The 17,010-nt window shown below is 40.9% G+C and overlaps 1 protein-coding gene across 3 annotated transcripts in view; it reads right to left on the reverse strand.

Moving 5' to 3' along the window:
• Positions 1-17,010, reverse strand: part of LOC120302840 (connector enhancer of kinase suppressor of ras 2-like) — a 228,902-nt gene that overhangs the window by 105,415 nt on the left and 106,477 nt on the right. For all 3 annotated transcript variants that reach the window (XM_039331852.1, XM_039331843.1, XM_039331835.1), the window contains exons 4-6: positions 15,011-15,098; positions 5,633-5,674; positions 917-1,036 (exon numbers count right to left, since the gene is read on the reverse strand). In XM_039331852.1, coding sequence (XP_039187786.1) covers positions 917-1,036; positions 5,633-5,674; positions 15,011-15,098 — 250 coding nt within the window. The remainder of the gene's footprint in view (positions 1-916; positions 1,037-5,632; positions 5,675-15,010; positions 15,099-17,010) is intronic.

Here is a 17,010-nt window from a genome sequence, read left to right on the forward strand (position 1 = left end):
CAAGAAGAAAGGTCCAAAATTGGCAAAATATGCATTTAATCATTAAGCATATCAGCAACTGACTCTGGATCAATGGCATGTATTTTAGTTTTGTCTCGAGCCCAAACCAGCAACCAAAAGAACGACAACAAAAAAGCTTGCATATAAAGAATTAACTAGAAAGAAGAAATTGACAGACGACATTTAGGATTACATTTTACCTCTGGATTTTTGGCTCAGTTTCCTAACTGGGGATTCTTCAATTGCAACTCTGTTATGATTATCTGAGTATCTACTTTGGCTGGGTCTTATGTTCTATGCAACACTTAAAGACCCAGGCAACTAGACCTAGGCAGAACATAGGTAGAAAAGTATTATAACATCATCACTCACTGACCTATAGTTTCAAAGGTATGTCCTTTGATCCTTCTCTTCCACATGATTCAGTCTTCCATCAGATTTTTAATCCCATTACAACAGCAAAGCCTTCTTTCCACAGAAGCTAAACAATGAATGCTTCATTGACAATATGGGATGTTCATGGACATTCTAGAACTTCACCCTAGTTCAGTATTGGAAACATCAGCGCCACCAATGTACACCAATCAACGTTTCTCAATCTCGGCAACCTGAAGATGTGTGGAGTTCAATTCTCAGAATCCCTTAGCCAGCATGTTGGCTGAGGAATTCTGGGAGTGGAAGTCCATACATATTCAGGTTGCCAAGGCTGAGAAAGACTGGTATAGATAAAGACATTAAAATTGGGCAGAACTATCCCTAGAGATGTTGATGTCTGAGTTTGACCTCGGTTTGCTACCTATCCTGATCTACCACCTGAAGCAGCGACTTCATGATACCTATGGTAGGGCTGAAATCCCCTTTAATCATCTGATTTGTTTTCAGAAATCTGGTATTCTTCTACTTTGCTCCTGCTTACCAAACCTTCACTGGGCATGATGCTGGTAAGATGAACAACTTCAAGATGAGCTGACTGAGACACCAGAGAATCTGATGAAAGAGAGATGATATGATCACAGATACCAGACAGCGTTTTACACTGTAGGAAAGGAGGAGAGAAAAAGAGAGAGAGAGAACGAATTCAGCACAAAACATTGTAATGGAAGCACAAAGACTCACATTCAAACGTTATCTGCCCAGCATGCACCTATCTGAACCAGAATATTTCACAAACATTTTTTTCCCCTCCACCTTCCTAATTATTACCAAGATTGATATCATGGAAAGCTCCTCTGGTTTGGTTTTACTTGTTTTTTTTTCCTGGGTGCAATGTGTAAACTCAGCCATTGCAGTTGTGGGCTTGGGTTGATGGGTTAATCCAGCCAATTGGTTTACAAAACAAGCTTTAGAAATATTCAAACTGCATGGCATCTATAAGGAATCAGCTATCTCCTTCTGTTTATTAGTAGGTCCACATCTGTTTGTCCAGTCAGTTTTCTGTTTCTTGCTAAGGCTTTGTATGAGCCTTAGGTTCTACCTATCACAGCATTCTCTGAATAGGATTTGATCAAGCTAGCACCAATGCCTTTATCAAACTTATTTAATCATGCAGTAGTTTGCACAATCTGGGATCCCAAGTTGCTAGGGGTAAGTTGCTGAATATTGTTAGTATGCTAATTGACACATCATTCTTATTCTTCCTAGAAGATTCATTTAAGTCAGGAACCATCCAGCAGGCACCATCAGGAGCAATTCTCACAGGGCTTACTGAATGATGCTTAAAAAAAATGAACAACTAAAGCTAGGCTTATATGCAATGTCTTTGCCATCCTGGATAAAGCTACCCAGCTCAGCATTTTTCTCCCATCCATAGTATTCCTGTTCCAGAGCTGTTCCAGATCCAGTTCTCTTTTTTATTCATCAAATAGCCTAGCTTTTTCTTGGGGTATCTGTTCCAGAAGCTGTTTTGTTCTCCCCACTGTTCTAATACAGTGGATTCACATCATACTTAGGCATATTGTTGCTGTTGTTGAGCAAGCTACAATGGGCTAGGTTCATACATCCCATGAAACCATACCCATGTTCTACTAGAACTTAGAGCAATGTTTGAACTGTAGTTGACTAGAGATTCTCCAAGAGCTGAGCCAGAGTTTTTCCAGCCTATCTGGAGATGTTCAGAGACATTCTTCTACCCTGTATTATTGTTCGCAAATATGCTTCTTGGAAACTTCCAACAAAGGGGAAACAAGCATTGTTGTTCTAATTGTTTCTGTGATCAAACTGCTCTATTGTCAAGCCCTTTCTCCTAATGTTTCAAGAAAATCTTTCCTCTTCTCGTATCAGTCAATATGTCCAAAGCTGAATTGATGCACTAGACATTTTTTCCATAGTTTGCTTTTTCTTCCTGAATGTTATGCAGAGAATTGCTCGCTAGGACTTTTCAAACAGCACAAAACTGCTTTGTTCAGCACAAACAGTTTGCATTCTTCATTTGTTTACCGAGAGTTCAGTGTTGAAAGATTAGCCTTTGACCCATGGTACTTTAGGTATTAAATTTTGGCAGGAAAATTCATACATAATGAGAAAAAGGATTTTATATTTTTTGGTGCAATTTGGCAAGGTACAAAATCAGGCTATATTGCAGATGAGGCTCAAATGATCTAATGATAACTTTGGGTTTATCTCTTTCATGTCTTCATATAACTAGACTATGATGATACTTTCTGATTTAATTTGGCTACCAGACTGCCCTTGCAGTCTAAATCAACTACTACAGTGCCAACTAATACTTGGAGGTGTTATGGCACTCATAGGACCAAGATACCATTCCATGAATAAAACAAGAAAGAGTTGTGATATCTGGGATTAGGCTGTTGGAGTTATTCTGTTAATATAACATTAACATTGTCCAAATTTGGGGACAGTTTGTGATCAGTGCAAATTTGAACTCTACCCTCTGAAGTCTCATCAGCAACCCCAAATCACCCAATCCTACCTTGATATAGTGATAAAAAATAATAATATGGAATATACAATGCTGATGAAAGAGTTCTGCCTCACTATGATAAAAGGACTGACAGTTATTACAGCAGAAAACTGATGCTAGCTATCTGCCTTCAGAAAACAGACAAGCTGCTAGCCCCTCCAATCTAAAAAGAAAAAAGAAACAGACAAAGATTCTGCTTTTAACATATTAATGATGGTCCTGAGATTCTTGTTACCTAGATTAACTCTCTCCAGTCGAGACCATAAGAAGGGAAGTCCAACAGCCCCAGACAAGCATAAAATAATGTGATTATAGAAGTAACATCAATATCATTAGGTTCATGTTGCTATAATACATAATAGCATCCTGATGAATTCTGTCTGAATATAGATAAGAAGCATGCATTAAAAAAATGCTGATCATTGATCCTTTGGTAGAAAAATTAAGTTCTGGTTGCTGCTGATCAATGATATTCTAGGTGTGTTAAATGTCTAACAATATTTGCAATTATAATCTATAATTGAACAAAGGCCCTGCAATGAACTTCTGACATGTAATGCTGTCATAATTAACACAATGCCACTGCACATTTTTTTTTTTTAAAAAAAAAACCAAAATTCTATAAATAGTGGAAGGAACAGAATAATTCTTTTGGGGGGTCTTGGTAGTCAATTTAGGTTTTTAACCTACCCTGAGTGTTCACAAAGTGACACTAGTTATAGATGAGACAGCTTAGTTGCATCAAATGTTGCCCACTTTTGTACTACAGATATTGGGGAAAAAGTAGTAATATTTGTATTACTATGAATAGGAGAATATAAAGACAGTATGAATTTTCTTCCCTGTTTGGCACGGTCTCATCTTCTTTCAGAAATGGCCATCATTTCGTAATACGGGGAGATTAGAAAGATAGGAGGTCAAAATTGGACTGTTAATTTCTCTTGGGCTTTCTTCCTTGCTCAAAAGAATTCTGAGATATTTCCAATTGCCAGCACTCAATGACTTTCTCAGAATCATACACACATAGTTCCTTCATCCATATCTGCCAGCATCTTCTCTGGTCCTTAAGCAGAAGAGAGACATCAGTGTCCTGAAAATATGCCATCAATGATCTGGTTCCTTTGGTAGTTTTCAATGAGAAGGGCAGTATCTTTATTCTACCCCAGCATTGGACCTCTCCTCTCTTCTCCCTCTCCCTCTTCCCTCTCTCGCCTCTCTCTCCTCTCCTCTCCCTTTCCCTCTCCCTCTCCCCTCTCTCCTCTCCCTCTCTCTCCTTCTCCCTCTCCCTCTCCTCTCCTCTCCTCCCTCTCCCTCTCCCTCTTCCCTCTCTCCCCTCTCTCTCCTCTCCTCTCCCTCTCCATCTCCCCTCTCTCCTCTCCCTCTCTCTCCTTCTCCCTCTCCCTCTCCTTCTCCCTCTCCTCTCCTCTCCTCTCTTCTCCCTCTCCCTCTTCCCTCTCTCCCCTCTCTCCTCTCCCTCTCTCTCCTTCTCCCTCTCCCTCTCCCTCTCCTCTCCTCTCCTCCCTCTCCCTCTCCCTCTTCCCTCTCTCCCCTCTCTCTCCTCTCCTCTCCCTCTCCATCTCCCCTCTCTCCTCTCCCTCTCTCTCCTTCTCCCTCTCCCTCTCCTTCTCCCTCTCCTCTCCTCTCCTCTCTTCTCCCTCTCCCTCTTCCCTCTCTCCCCTCTCTCTCCTCTCCTCTCCCTCTCCATCTCCCCTCTCTCCTCTCCCTCTCTCTCCTTCTCCCTCTCCCTCTCCTTCTCCCTCTCCTCTCCTCTCCTCTCTTCTCCCTCTCCCTCTTCCCTCTCTCCCCTCTCTCCTCTCCCTCTCTCTCTCTTCTCCCTCTCTCCTCTCCTCTCCTCTCTCTCTCCTCTCCTCTCCCTCTCCCTCTCTCTCTCTCTCCTCTCCCTCTCTCTCTCTCCTCTCCCTCTCTCCTCTCTCCTCTCCTCTCTCCTCTCTCCCTCCTCACCCTCTCTCTCCACCTCTCTCCTCTCCCTCTCTCTCCCTCCCTCTCCTCTCCTCTCCCTCTCCCTCCCCCCCTTTCTCCAGCCTGTCCATTTCACAAGGGAGATGGATGCAAATAGCTTTTGAAGGACAAATTTATTTATTTATTTATTTATTTATTTATTTATTTATGAGACTTATATACCGCTTTAAGTGCAAGCACTCTCTAAGCGGTGTACACCAGTAAGCAATGTATATATATATATATATTACATTGCCCCCAACAATCTGGGTCCTCATTTTACCTACCCCGGAAGGACGGAAGGCTGAGTCAACCTTGAGCCGGTGAGATTTGAACTGCTGACCTGCTGAACACAGTCAGCTAAAGTGGCCTGCAGTACTGCACTCTAACTGCTGCGCCACCTCGGTTTGCATCAGTCACCTATTTGGGCTAGCTGCCTTGATTGTTTGGATAGCAACCTCGGGCTAAATTATTCTAAGTAAAACAAAATAAATAAAATGTGAGAGGAATAACTACCATCATTTTTGGCTAAATAGCTGCCTTTCTAATGGGGCTTCCACATCAGAGAATTACCTTAAATCTCTTCTAAAGCACATTAAGCCAGCAATCAATCCCCTTGCACTCGGTATCTCTTCCTTGAAACCAAACGTGTACAGCAGTACAGTCTTGATTTGCAAAATAATGATTTCCAATAAGGCAGACGGCACGAAGCATCATGCGCACCCACGTCAAGCTACAACAGGCACTTACCACATGAAGAATTTTATTCTCTGTTTCATACACGGTGCAATCCTGCAAAAGAGAAGGGGGGAGGGGAGGAGCTCTTAAACTTCCACAGAAATGTACTCTGTTCAGTTAAATTAGCTGCTCCTTGAAAAATAGCAGGCTATTCGGCTTCAGATGACAATCCATCAAAGTGTCCCCCATCTGATTCAATCTGCTAATAGAGAAATAAATCTATTTGTTTATCACATTTTGACACCGCCCATCTCACCTAAATTGGTAGTTTGCAATGCAAACACAAAAGGGAGTATAGTGTAAAAGCATAGATACCACAAAGTTAAAATAGAATTAAGAACAAAGTTAAAATTAAGACATTGAATGTCTAAAAAAGCAGATCACATCACCAGCCACCCTCAGAGTTGCATGTCACTCTTTGACCCCTACGCCAATTGGCAAAGCAAGTCTTAACGCTCATTATTCCCAATTTCCAATGACCAGTACTTGGAGTCAACATGTGCAGAGGTAGTTAGATTGCAAAAAATAAAATAAAAAAATGCAACTTTCTGGATGAGAAAGAGAGACAGAGGAAGCCTGTGCCAGCTCATTACATTGAGCTAAACTCTTTCAGTTTTAACTTCCATTACGAAAGATGCCTAAACAGATGTGTCAAAGCGGAGAACCAGTTTAACTTGCCTAAAAATAATGCCAGCAAAAAATCTGTACATCAGAGATTTTTCTGCCATGTACATCAGAGTGAGCATCCATCCAGGACAATCTACATCCTGTTTTACCCTTTCTTACAAATAGCAATTATTTTCCCTTTCTCTTTTTTTTTAGTCTTCAGCTGTTCGGTGTTGATCTATCCAGGCAGGCTACGACATCTTGAAAATTGTACATTGTATGTATATTTGTGTTTATGGTACAGTGCTGCTAAATGATTCTTGGGCACTTGTTCTGACCATTCCCTTCCCTTTCAGGAAGATGGAAAAAAAGAAACTGGGCTATTTATTCCAGGCCAAAGAGAAGTTCCAAGGAATTTTCATGGCTGAGAGGCAGGTTTCTTGCTGTTGCCTGAATTATAGGTTACCCAAATACCAAGGATGAGTGCTCTACTTTTTACTGGAAATGTTCACCAGCCACCTGCAGGCTCTTTTGTTTATCAAAGCTCAATTAAATTCCCAAGGAGCTATCACGAGGATTAAAAGAAAGGTAGAGTTTTCCTCTGCCCAGTCGTGTTTGACTCTAGGATGCGGTGCTCATCTTCATTCACTTAGCCGAAGGAGCGCCAGCATTGCCCGAAGACATTTTTGTGGTGTATGGCCAGCATGGTTATACACTAAAGGCACATGGAACTCTGTTACCTTCCCACCTGTTAACTTACTTGCATTTGCATGCTTTCAAACTGCTAGGTTGGAAGCAGCTGGGACAAGGAACAGGCGCTCACCCCATCATGCAATGCTTGGGTCTTGAACCGCCAACCTTCCAGTCAACAAGCCCAGCGTCTTAACCACTAGACCACCACCTCTTCATCAAGAAGATGATAGGGTGGAGAAGATGGATAGAATATGTTCAGAAGAAATATGGAACTACAAAATTTCATTTATTTTATGAGTAATGGATTTGTTTATAAAATTATGATGTTAAAGTTTGAAGAGAGTTAAGGGTTAGTATGATTTTGGTTATTGTATAATTAGTAAACTTAAGTAGATTATGTTTAATATGTTTGTATAACTCTGTACTTGGTTCTGGGAAGTTGGGCGGGGGGGGAGGGGGGAGCGGGGAGGATGGGTTGGAGGTTAAATAGGTCAGATAAGTAGAAATAGTTGTGGGTTTTTTTGTATATAATATTGATGTTTTAACTTGGAGAGAGGAATTGCTCGGGCATTTACCCTGGATCGCATCCAGAGTGAGAAGATAGGAGGAAGGGGAGAAGTAAGTAGGAAGGTTGAGGAGAAGGAGGAGAGGGGGAGAGTGAGGAAAAAGAGGGAAAGAGGGAAGTGAGAGAAGAGGTTAGAGGGTGGATGTGGTTTGGGGGGAAATGGGTGAGCAATACCGAAAGTTGTGTGTATAAATTTACTTTATTCTTTATCTGAAGTATTTTTTATGAATGTCATGGAAAATTGAAAATAAAAAAAAAATTACAAGAAAAAAAAATACGATAGGGAGAAGTTGTGTCGGTTTGGGTACATATACATTACTCTTGTCCTAGCCACAGAGACACTCCATCACTTTGTCCCAAAGGTCCATTTGGACTCTGCTTTAAGACTGGGTCATACCTGAGCCATGCATGGCTGACACTCTTGCCAATTTATTCTTTTTTAAATATTTGTCTTGGCTACAGTTTCCCCCGTGGGCTGCCTCTCACAACACATGCACATGCATGGATGAACACAAACACGCACAAGTCAGACATCAGCTACAGGCAGAAGTAGCCTAGTGTGTACCTAGCTTTGTTTACTCAGTTGTAAACCTCCCATGATTTGCAGGATAACTTAGTCAGAAAGGCAAACGTGGGGGGAGGGGAGACAGAGGGAGGGAGAGAGGGAGGGAGGCAGAGGGTGAGGAAAGAAGAGGGAGAGAGGGAAGGAGGGAAGGAGGGAGGGAAGAAAACATTGTAACTATACTAGTATATATACTGTACTAGAATCTTGTGACTTGTCCATGGTGCTGAACTATGCTTCCCATTAGATGTTAACTTGATGCTAAAACATAATGTAATTTTTAATAATAATAATAATAATAATAATAATAATAATAATAATAATAATAATAATAATACAAAGACCTACAAATAGAAATAGAAAGACTGTGGCAAAGGCAAGGAAGGGTAGTACCAATAGTCATAGGCTCCTTGGGTGCAATCCCAAAACAACTGGAGCACCACTTGAACACTGTTGGCATTGACAAATTCGCTATTAGTCAATTGCAAAAGGCGGCCTTACTAGGAACTGCTTCCATCCTGCGACGATATCTGTAATACCATCAAACATCCACATCTGCCTATCCCAGGTCCTGGGTAAGGACTCAATAGGTAGACAAAATGCCAAATCCAGTCTGAACATCTGGCTGACTGTGCGATGATCCATAATAAAGCTGGAAGGGACCTTGGAGGTCATCTAGTCCAACCCCCTGTTCAGGCAGGGGGTTGATTTGTATCATATTCATATTAGTACATTTCTAGCTAAAGTTTAATCAATCTATACATTTATCAATAACATTTTAGTTATACATATCCAAGTCCTGTTTTTAGGTTTTATTTAATTCCAGTGATCATATTTCAATTTAGCCTTTTATAACCACTATTTATAATTTGGATAGGTTTAGTTTCCCTCATTTCATTATAAACTAATTCTCGTGACTAAAATACAAATATTATTCCAAAATTTAAATTCTTTCTTTATTCACCAATATATTCTATTTCTCATCCTAATAACTCCTCATATACTCATAACATATCTTTCATTGTCACAAATCCATTTCCCTATAACCATTAAGACCATAATCTAACAAATTATTTTATTTTCCATTATAAATCTGAATCCTAAATATTAAATCAGTCAATATCTCTGAGATCAGTCAAAATCTCTTAAAGAAAAGCTGCCTAACCCTCAAATGAATTTTTAAATCCCATTTTTAAATCTAACTCTGTGTTTTAAAAGGTTTCTTAAAAACAGTCAGTCGGCTTCCAACAGTCTGGTGAGCTCCGATATAATTGCACAGTGACCAGGAGGCAATCACAGACGGATGCTGAACTTGGCTGTATGGGAATGAACTAATTAAAAAAAATCCTCCATCCCCAGCTGCTCCCCACCTTCAATCCCCCTCTTTTGTATTTTAATGAAAATGCATTTTATAAAGAAAAACAAAACTTTTTTTTCAGATGGCTTTTGAGTTTCAAAACGGCCATTTTTGTTACAAGATCTTTTTCAGATGCCTTCGGAGTCTCAGAACAGCAGTTCTCTATAATGAAGTTCCATCTGATGAGATCTTTTTTTTTTAATTTAAGAAATGCATCAGTTTAACCTTTGGGAATTTTTTTTTTCACTCACACACAACAGGACTTCCTTCTCAACCCACCTTAGACCGGTGCCTTCAAATATAAGTAGATCCTTATGGGTTGGCAAACGCTGAGTTTTTGTTGTTGTTATTAATCTGCTCCTGTAAAACTTCGGAGTGGGGTTAGTTTGAGTAGTGGTAGGGTTATTTTGAAACAGAGCTCACTCGACTGACACATGACTTACTTCAAAGAAATAGGGGAGACATGACAGCAGTATTTGAGGGGCTGCCACAAGGCAGAGGGGGTCAGGTTGTTCACCAGAGCACCAGAGGGAAGGACGAGAAACAATGGTTGGAAGCTGGTCAAAGAGAGAAGCAACCTGGAATTAAGGAGAAACTTCCTGACAGTGAGGACAATTAACTAGTGGAATGGCTTACGCCCAGAAATCGTGGGCGCTCCATCACTGGAAATTTTAAAGAAGAGACTAGACAATCATCTGTCCGAGATGGTGTAGGTTCTCCTGCTTGAGTGGGGGGCTGGACTAGAAGACCTCCAAGGTCACTTCCAAATCTATTCTATTCTAAAGCCTTGTTCCTCATTAGCAGCTTGCAAACAGTAAAATCTAAAACTGCATGAGGGGCACCAGGTACCATTCAACTGCTACTGTACTTTTTCTTCTGCCTCTTCTTTTCCTACTAATGACATCATCTAAGTAAAATGAAAATGCAAGTATCCGAGGTTCTGTTCCACAGAATGAGGCAACCTCCAGATAGTTGTGGTAGGAATCATTAAGTACACATGGAAATCGGTCATGTAATGGGCCTCATCTTCTAAAGATCAGAGTCCATTGGACCATTAAATCCAGAGCTGAAAAATATCTACCAACTCTGGCTCTTTCTCATCACTGCTAATGATACGTTCTGTCAGCTAGGGCCAGCTGCTGTGTTTTCTTGCAATTGCATACTGTGTTAACTAGTTTTGCATCTATTCTATAACCAGGGAAATAGCAATCTGTGAATTGCAGAGGCTGCAGGAGTTAAGGAAAATATTTGTACTCCATCAAGAAGTTGCAGAAATTACTACTCTGAGGCACTTATAATAATTTTAATATTAATATCCCAAAGGTGCTTTTTTCAAAAGATAGCTGGACTTTCTTTGTTTTTTTTTCCTTGAACACATTTTACTTCTTACCCAAGAAGCTTCTTCTGTTCTTCAGTCAGAACTGAAGAAGTTTCTTGGATGAGAAGCAAAATGTGTTCAAGGAAAAAAAAACATTGAAATGTCTTAAAAGAAAAAACAAAGAAAGCCCAGCTGCTTTTTGAAAAAGCAACTTTGAGACCACCATGACCCAGATGACTGAGAATCTCCATAGACATTTAATATTAATAGCAATAATAATGTACTACCAATAGTAAAGTGCCTTGGGTACAATTCCAAAACACCTGGAGCATCACTTGAACACCATTGGCATTGACAATTAGTCAATTGCAAAAGGCAGCTTTATTTGGAACAGCTTACATCCCGTGACAATATTTGTAACATCACCAAACATCCACATTTGTCTATCCCAGAGAAGGACTCAATAGGTAGACAAAATTACTGAATCCAGTTTGAACCTCTGGCTGACTATGCTGCAATAAGATGGCACAGGCTGACTACAAATCACAGCATGACAATATAGCAACAAAGATGCATTGAGAGATCTGCAAGAAATAACATGTACCTCGAGCAAGAACTGGTGGGACCATAAAAATAGAAGAAAGTAATAGAAAATGAAGAAGCTAAAGTATTTTAGGACTTTAGAATTCCAGCAGACATTCACCTGCCACTTGGCACCCCAAATTTAACACCTTTTGATAAGAAAGACAAAAAACTTTGGATAATGGATGTGGCAGTACCTAGAGACAGCAGAAGAGAAGGGAAAGAAAATCACAAAATACAGTTAGAAGTAGAATGACTGTGACACAAACGAAACAAAAGAAAAAACAAAAATAATACCAATAGTAATAGAGACCTTGGATGCAATACCAAAACATCTGGAGCACCACTTCAACATCCTTGGCACTGACAAAATCTCCATCAATCAAATGGAAATGGCAACTTTATTCAGAACAGCTTACATCCTGCAAACAATATCTTGAACACCATCAACCATCCACATCTACCTATCTCAGCTTCTTGGAAAGGACTCAGTAGATGGACAACATTTCCAAATTCAGCCTAAACACCAGGTTGATTGTGTGACCAACCATAATAATAATTTATTAAAATTGTTATTCTCAGGGCTTCCTGGGCACCCAATGGGCTCCATATCCCACTTCATTTTTTAATAACAAAGTGAGTTTTGAAAAGATAGGAAGCTGGGCAAAAAAGCTTCCAACATCAACTATATTCCCAAGAATAATCCATTTCCACAGGACCCTCATGTTTGTTTTCTTAGAACATGAAAATAACTGGATGCATGTCAGTTTTGCCCAGAAAAAGGGCAAATAAAGCTCTTGGCAAGGGACTTAAGCCTGAATTTATTTTTTATATATTTCTCCATTTCTTTCATACAATTGAAATTGAAATATCCACTGTACGATACACAGTTTTTATTCAGCTCTTGAAATCCAAAGAGAATAATTTTGTCATATCTGGGCCTACAGAGGAAATGTTGAGCTGACATATAGATAGTCCTCAACTTACAACTGCAATTGAGCCCAAAATTTCTGTTATTAAGCAAGACCGTTGAATTTGCTCCCATTTTACGACCTGTCTTGCCACAGTTGTGAAGTGAATCCCTGCAGCTATTAAGTTAGGAACATGATTGCAAAGTGAATCTGGCTTCCCCATTGACTTTGTTTGTCAGAAGGTCACAAAAAGAGATCACATGATCCCAGGACACTGTGACCGTCATAAATATGAGTCAGTCGCCCAGCGTCCAAACCTTGAACACATGCTGCAGCGGTTGTAAACGTGAAAAACTATCATAAGTCACTTGTCTCGGTGCCGTTGTATCCTTGAACAGCCACTAAACAAATGGTTATAAGTCCAGGACTACATGTATCTGATTGTTTATGCTGCTTGGCTTTACCCCTCAAATTATTTGCAATGTAACAACAAAGGATTTCAATTCCTGACATTGACTATAAGACAACTCCTCTACTCTCCCTGTGAAGGCAAATAAATTATTTTTAAAGAACAAAATCATTCTTGCTTGGTTTTTCCGAAGCCTTCATTTTCTGGGACTGAGTTAAAATTCATATTGCATAACTAAAGGGGAGAAAAGAACTATTTGCTTGCCACATCAACCCAATTTAAAACCGTGTTTGGTGAGACAGCTTTATGTTGAGCTGCCTAGAATCAATGCAGCATCCAGGGAATTTGGAGAAAAGCCAACATTCAAGGAGCAGATGGTCAATTAAACAATAGAACCATTTACTTAAATTCCAACGGTTAGAAAGGTTACTGGGGAGACGACAGGTAATTGAAGTTTTGGAGGGGATAAGTAAAGGAGGACCCCACCCCTGTTTGCTCAGACTTGGAAACAGGCATTCCATTTAAGTACTGAGCATTGAACTGGAATATGAACAACATATGTTTTCAGAATGCAACAAATTTATGGAATTCCTGTTGCAAGAAAGACATTAAATAGACATTAAAAGGCAGGAGTTTATTCATATGAGGAAGTGATCATCCATCAACAATATATGCAGGTAATCAACAACTTATAACCACAGTTGGGACCAGGATTTCTGTTACTGGTTACAATCATTTTTTGCCACAGTTCTTAAGCCAGACATGTCAAACACAAGGCCTGGGGGCTGGATGTGGTCCACAAAGTGGTTTCATGTGGCTCACAAAGCCATCCTGGAAACAGTGAGGGAATGGCCCCCTCCACCTTGCCCCTGGCCCAGGCCGGCCGGGAGCCAATGTACAATTTTGTGGTGACCATCTATGCTGAAATGCATTCAGTCTTAGCTCCCAAGGCCGTCTGGAAACAGTGAGGAACCTGCTGCATCGGCCCCACCCCCTGGGTGCATGCTGGGGAGGTGTCACCCTTTGTGAGGAATGAAGAAATGCACCATCACCTGGAAGTGGCCAGCAAATGGCCCTCGCCTACTTCACATATCTGGCTTGATGGGCTCTTCCCTGGTCCCACCCCCTTCTGCCAGAGACCCTCAGATCTGTCCCACTCCTGCCCAGGTCCCCACAGGCACCCTTGACGCAAATGATATAGAGCTGGCCATGCCCACCCAATAGGCCACACCCAGTCCATCCACGCCCACCCAGTCGGCCGCACCCATCCGGCCCCACAAGGGCAACCACAATGCTGATGTGGCCCTCAATGAAATTGAGTTTGACACTCCTGTCTTAAGCAAATCACTGCCATTAAGTGAATCATGTGGTCATTAAGTGAAGCCAACTGCCCCTCTCCCCCATTGACCTTACTGGTTGGAAGCTAACTGGGAAGGTTGCAAAAGGTGATCACATGACCCTCCAGACTTGTCAACCATCATAAATACATGCTGGTTGCCAAAAGCCCAAATTGTGATCATGTGACCCTGGGGAATATTATGATGGTTGTAAGTGTGAGGACTGATTATAAACCCCTTGTCAACATCCAGCTTGAGAATCCAAATAAAACTCCAGTTTCATTCCATTTCCGAAAAGTTTACTGTTTATTGGATACACGGCTTGGTTATGTTGAAGCAAAACTAACTCTGAGGTTCCTACACCAGTTCATAGACTTAAAGAATATTTTTCCCAGCCAAACCCCCAGCATCTTATGTAATTCATATCAACAAGTCTACTTTGTTATGGGAACCATCTGCTTCAAATCCACACCTGTTCTGGTGTCCTTGACAAGGCTTCAGCCTCTCACGGTCTGCAGCTGAATTGAAAAAGTTTCGTTTCTCCTTCTTACCCACTTGAAAGTAACACCTTCCCCCCTTAGTCTAAGATAGATGCTAGAAGGTTTTTTTTTCTATCCCTGCAGTAGCTGTATAGAATCACTAAACATATAATTGCACAGTTGCACACAAAAACATATAGTTGCACAGAAAAACGGATCTATTAAAGTGTTTGTCAGTTGCATGGAAAAAAATGAGTACTTTTTTGTGTTTAAAAAAACAACAACAGAAAAGTTGTATGATTGACTGCATACATAGATTAGATGCACATGACTCTCTGTTTTGCTCATAAACATGTTTTTCTTAATCAATACATTTGACTAATTTCTAAAAGTGTGTAGACTGTCTTTCAGGATAATTACCTTTTCTGGGTTGATTCTAACCCAAATAACTAACTGATCCTCCTATAGTTGATTTAACGTCTATTATCCTCAGAGGGAAATGCAACCTCCTTATTTTTCCACTATGGAAATAATTTAAAAGTGATTTAGCAGAAGAGAAATTTACTCTTACCTGTTGAACAATGGTAGTGAGTTCTAAGCAGAGCTGAACAATATTATTTTTCAGCAGCGAGTATTCTGTCACGCTGACAAATGGGGACCTATGGAAAAGAGAGAATTTTAACATCTGAGTTCATTTATCACTGATAATTCCCGAAATAAGACAAGCTTTATAAACAATTCATCCTCGTCAAGAAACTGTGAGGAATGAACCTTGAAAACACAGATTTGTTCCACTTGGTAGAGTGTCAATAGAAATCTGTCAAAATAATAACCATCAAGAAGTTGGTTAGAAAAACCTCTTAAGTAGTTCACTTTTGCCTTCTACAATATTGCACAGGGAATAGGCCTGAAACCCCAGATGAAAATCACCTGGATCGGATTCACAAGACAAATTCTGGGGGTTCAGTTGCAAATCCTTATAGCCGCCAGCCTGGGTTACAATATGAAGCCCTCTGCTACTACTCCATGAGTGAGTGAAGGACTGAGTGGATAGATCTTTATTTTATTGTTTGATTTTTACCCCACCTTTGTTACTTTATAAGTCAAGGAAGCAAACATACATCATACCCTTAAAAAGGTAACGTTTCCCCTGTCTAGCTGTGTCCGACTTGGATACGGTGCTCATCTCCTTTTCCTAGCTGAGGGAGCCAGCATTGTCTGAAGATGCTTCCATGGTCATGTAGCCAGCATGACTATACATTGAGGCACACAGAAAATGTCATGCCTCCGTCGGAGCCTGAATCTGTGGAGGAAAATGAGCCGGAACGGGACCCTATGGAGGTCAAGGGAGAGGTATCTGTGGCTTCAGAGGAATGTGGAGAAGAGCAGGCCGAGGCAGGTTGAATGGGAGAGACAGAGTTCAGGTGATGAACAAGGGCCACCCCCACCTGATCCTAGAGCATGAAGAGTGGAGAGAAGGAGGGAACAATGCAGGCAGGCTCAACTACTCGGGAGGAGAGCGTCCTGCCCCTCTCCACAAGGCACACCTGGAGACTGAGATTTAAGGAGATGTTGTGGGGAGACTCATTTGTCGGGAACAAATGCTGATTCCTTGGAGTTTTGTATGTGTTGTTGCTGGTCTCTTGTTCTGTGACTTCTGCTTGGAAACCCGGAAACTCTGACCCTTGGACTGGCTGACAATGTTGCTTGGATGTTCAAAGATCTCAGACTGTATTTTGGCTTCCCTTTTGAAACTGCTCAGGCAAGTGTGTATTCACACAAACTCGTTAGGTTTATGATGTATGTGTCATTCCTTGTTATCTCCGTGGCCTTGAGTAAATTCCTCTCCTAATCAGACTGTATGTGAAACTACTTTCAGCCACAGGTGTGTGTGTTTTCCTTTGTTTGGAGGCTTAGAACTAGAGGCTTATGAGCATAGTTTCCCCCCCCTCAAAGAACCAATTTCCAAACGGTATCAATTATTATGACAATTGTTCTGCTTTCCAGGGGGTGGATATGTAAGCTGCTTTCAGAGGGGCAGTGAGGAGTCCTTCCTTCCCTAGCTTGGACTGCCAATATTAGGAGACTTCCAGCACAACTGTAATTCAATTAATTAACTGAATTAAGCTAGTTCAATGAATTCAGTTACAATCCTTAACTCTTAGGATTTCAGCTCACCTGGTTATAATAACGTGTGAAGCACGCAGAGAACTTCAGTTTGATTCCAAGCAAAATCCTGAAATGCTTGGCTGGCTCAATCCTTAAAATGACTAAAATCTCTAACACGGATAAAAGCCAAGAATTTTTAGAGCAGTGGTTCTCAACCTGTGGGTCGGGACCCCATTTGGGGTCGAACGACCATTTCATGGGGGTCGCCAAACAACGCAGTCCGCCATTTTTTCCCCCTTTTCCTTAGCTGTGCTACTCCCTTTTATTCTATCGGCTTTTGAAAGCCAATAGAATAGACTCTCTATTCTAATAGGAATTGTCCTATTCTAATAGGAATTGTCCAGGCTGTCTCTGCCCTGCTGAGCCCGCCAAAAGTCCCATTCTGCAAACGGTGCTGCACCA

Source organism: Crotalus tigris, unplaced genomic scaffold (genome assembly GCF_016545835.1).
Source record: "Crotalus tigris isolate CLP2741 ecotype Arizona unplaced genomic scaffold, ASM1654583v1 scf7180000017622.5263843, whole genome shotgun sequence".
Taxonomy (NCBI): Eukaryota; Metazoa; Chordata; class Lepidosauria; order Squamata; family Viperidae; genus Crotalus; species Crotalus tigris.